The sequence below is a fragment of the Corapipo altera genome, unplaced genomic scaffold (genome assembly GCF_003945725.1).
Source record: "Corapipo altera isolate COAL_440 unplaced genomic scaffold, ASM394572v1 207, whole genome shotgun sequence".
In the NCBI taxonomy this organism is placed as follows: Eukaryota; Metazoa; Chordata; class Aves; order Passeriformes; family Pipridae; genus Corapipo; species Corapipo altera.
The window spans coordinates 6,660-10,321 of NW_020885196.1; the positions used below are offsets into that span (position 1 = coordinate 6,660).

The following is a 3,662-nucleotide window of genomic DNA, read 5'->3' on the forward strand; positions in this document are numbered from 1 at the left end:
CCCTGTTCCCAGGCTGTTCCCAGGGCTGTATCCCAGATTCTCACCGATGTGGGAGTCGATCTCCACGATCTTCTCGATGCTGCTGGGCTCCATGAGGGGGGAGGTGATCCTCTTCTCCACGGCCAGGCACACTCCCTCCGACGTCTGGATCCCGATGGCCGTGGAGCCCAACTGGAAAACACCCCCCATGCTCCAAAGTTCCAACAGAAACTCCCAAATCTGACTTATTTGGGGCTGGGATTTCCCGGGATTCATCCTGTCACTCCCCCCCCGGACAATCCCGCTCTGGGTTTCCAAGGTTATTCCCTGAACTGGGAAGTGGGGAAGGTGGAATCCACGGCATTCCCAGCTGGCTGGGCCGGCAGATCCCTCACCTCCCGGGCAACAGCAGCTGGAGAGGCCTGAGGAGTGGGAGAGGCCCTGGGAATCCCCCTCTGCCAGAGGGAAGGAAGTTTAAAGGGAGAGAGGATTTCCCAGATGGGCCCAAATCCCAAATCCCAGCCCGAAACCTGGGCACTTTGCTTTCCAGGAGTCCTGCTCTGCCCAGTGTCCCAGGAGCTCCAGGACACCCTGGGGTCACTGTGGTGTCCCCACGGCCACAAGCACAGGGAACATCCCAGGAGCTCCTGGAAACCTCTGTTTGGATCCCATCAGCCCCTGCCTCGATCCCACCTTGATCCCACCAATCCCTGCCTGGATCCGACTTGATCCTACCTTGATCCTAATAATCCTTCCCTTGATCTCAACAACCCCTACCTTGATCTCACCTTGGTCCCACCAGCCCCTACTTTAAAGCCCACCCTGATCCCACCTTAATCCCACCAGTCCCTGCCTGGAACCACCCTTGATCCCACCAACTCTTACCTTGAGCCCATCAATCCTCATCTTGATCCCACCTTGATCCCACTGTGATCCTACCAACGCTTACCTGGATCCCACCAGCCCCTGACCTTGATCCCATCACTGCCTGCCTTGATCTCACCTATCCCTGCCTTGATCCCATATTCATCCCATATTCATCCCACCCATCCTTACCTTGATCCAACTAACCCTTACCTTGATCCCACCAGTGCCTGCCTTGATCCCACCTATCTCTGTCTTGATCCCATACTGATCCCACCAATCCTTACTTTGATCCCATATTGATCCCACCAATCCTTACCTTGATCCCATACTGATCCCACCAATCCTTACTTTGATCCCATATTGATCCCACCAATCCTTACCTTGATCCCATATTGATCCCACCACCCCCTTCCTGCATCCCCCCATGATCCCATGAACAACCAGCCTGATCCCCTATCCCAGGAGCTTTAATTCCCAATTCCTTGCAGATTTTACTACTTCCATCACCTTTGCCCCCCCATTATCCCTTTATTCCTCATTTTAGTGCTCCCAGGAACTGAAGGCAGGACCCTCCTCTTCCCTAACCCAACCCCCCCAGGGCTCCTTCCCTTCATCCCTCAACCAGTTTATCCCAAATTTAACCTTATTCCCAATCCTATAAATACCACATAATAAACAGGAACATTTTCCAATTAAGGACATTTAACCCCAAAAGGCCCCTTGGGGCTTCCTGCTCTTAAATCCAACCTTTTAGGGCTGATCTGAGGAGAAACATCTTGGGATTGGGGTTGGTTTGGGGACATGGGGAGGGACCATTCCCCTGAACTGGGGGGAAAATGCTTGGATTTGGTCCTTCATGACCCTCAGGAGAGCAGAGGATGGGAAGTTTGGGAGGGAACAGCCCCGGGATTTGTCCCAACCAACCCAGTTTGGGGTTTGGAGGAGCCCCAGGAGCCCCAAAAGCTTGGAAAGGGGGTGGAGGTGACAGTACCTTTATGGCCTCGATGGCATATTCCACCTGGAAGAGCCTCCCCTCGGGAGAGAAGGTGTTCACACCCCTGCAGGGACAACAGGGACACTCAGGGGGGCAGGAAAACTGGGAATGGGGGCCCTGGAGCCACCTGGGACCCCCCGGGAACGGGATTTGGGATGGTCCGGGACACAGGGAACAGGGAGCATCACAGAACACATCCCATTCCAGGCTGGGAGCCTCTGGAATCCCAGTGGTGCCCTGGGAGCCCCTGGAATTCTGGAATCCCACGTCCCCAGGTGCCACATCCAGGTGTTTTTTGGACAGCTCCAGGGATGAAGGCTGCAAACCCCCCTGGGCATCCCCTCCCAGGGCCAGACCACCTTTTCCACGCAGGAATTCCCCCAGTATCCAACCTGACCCTGCCAGGAGAGGTTTGTTTTCCCGTGGGAATCCTTGAGGTTGGAAAAGCCCTCTGGGACCATCGAGTCCAACCACTCCCAGCCCTGCCAAGGCCACCCCTGCCCGTGTCCCCAGGGGCCACATCCACAGGTTTTGAGGACACCTCCAGGGATGGGGGCTCCAGAACCCCCAGGGCAGCCCCTTCCCGTGCTTTACAGCCCTTTCCAGGTAGGAATTTCCCCAACATCCAACCTGACCCTCCCCTGGCTCAGCTTGGGGCCGTTCCCTCTCCTCCTGTCCCTTGTTCCCTGGGAGCAGAGCCCGACCCCCCCAGCTCCCCCCTCCTGTCAGGGGGTTGCAGAGCCAGAAGGTCCCCCCTGAGCCTCCTTTTCTCAGGCTGAGCCCCCCCAGCTCCCTCAGTTCTCCTGCTGCTCCAGACCCTGGTCCCAGCTCCCTCAGTTCTCCTGGTGCTCCAGCCCCTTCCCCAGACCCCCCCATCCCACCCTCACACTCCCCCCCGGGGCTCCCGCCACCCGCGGTGCGACCCCGGCCCGGGAGGCCCCGCTCGGCGCACGGGCCCGGTGACTCAGCGGGGGCGGCCGCACACTCACCGGTCATACTCGGAGCGCGTGAGGAACATTGCGGCGGCGCGGGGCTGGGACTCGGGGGGTTCCGGGGGGTTTTCGGGGCTCCCGGGGGGTCTCCGAGGGGTCTGCGGGCTCCGCTCGGTCTCGACCCTCACCCGGCGCTCCGGCGCCGCTTCCGGTCCTCCCAGCGCCGCTTCCGCCCGCGCCGCGCGCTCATTGGGCAGCGCCGCCCCCCAGCGGCCAATGCGAAGGCGGGGTTAGCGGAGGGGGCGGGGCTACAGAGCGCGTGGGAGACATGGCTGAGGGGGCGTGGTCATAGGGCCGGGGGCGGGGCCAGGACTCCGCCGATACTCAGGTATAGGAGGAGAGGTGGGGGCGTGGTCTTGGGGGTGGGGCGGGGCCACACTGGGGCGGGGCCACAGCGCGATAGGACATTTGATTGGGGCGTGGTCAATGGGGCGTGGTTAGACGACCAGGGGGCGGGGTTAGACGACCAGGGGGCGGGGTTAGATGAGCAGGGGGCGGGGTTAGATGAGCAGGGGCGGGGTTAGATGGACAGGGGGCGGGGTTAGATGAGCAGGGGGCGGGGTTAGATGGGCAGGGGGCGGGGTTAGATGAGCAGGGGGCGGGGTTAGAGGGAGAGCACGGCGCGGTACCGGGACGGGGTCCCTGGGACGGGGGTACCGGGGACGGGGCACTGGGAAGGGGCATTGAGGGGGGTACTGGGGAGGGGGGACCGAGAGGGGGCACTGGGGAGAGGCACAAGGAAGGGGGTCCCGGGACGGGGGACCGGGAACGGGGGGGGGGCGGTGGGACGGCACGGGGGTCCCGCCGGGGCCGCACAGGGTGCCGGGCTT

General features: G+C 61.3%; 1 protein-coding gene across 1 annotated transcript in view; it reads right to left on the bottom strand.

Annotated features, from left to right (window-relative positions):
* Window positions 1-3,001, bottom strand: part of PSMA5 (proteasome subunit alpha 5) — a 7,841-nt gene extending 4,840 nt beyond the window's left edge. Inside the window, exons 1-3 of the mRNA XM_027631254.1 lie at window positions 2,830-3,001; window positions 1,838-1,904; window positions 45-171 (exon numbers count right to left, since the gene is read on the bottom strand). Coding sequence (XP_027487055.1) covers window positions 45-171; window positions 1,838-1,904; window positions 2,830-2,858 — 223 coding nt within the window. The 5' untranslated portion in view covers window positions 2,859-3,001. The remainder of the gene's footprint in view (window positions 1-44; window positions 172-1,837; window positions 1,905-2,829) is intronic.
* Window positions 3,002-3,662: the final 661 nt, after the last annotated feature.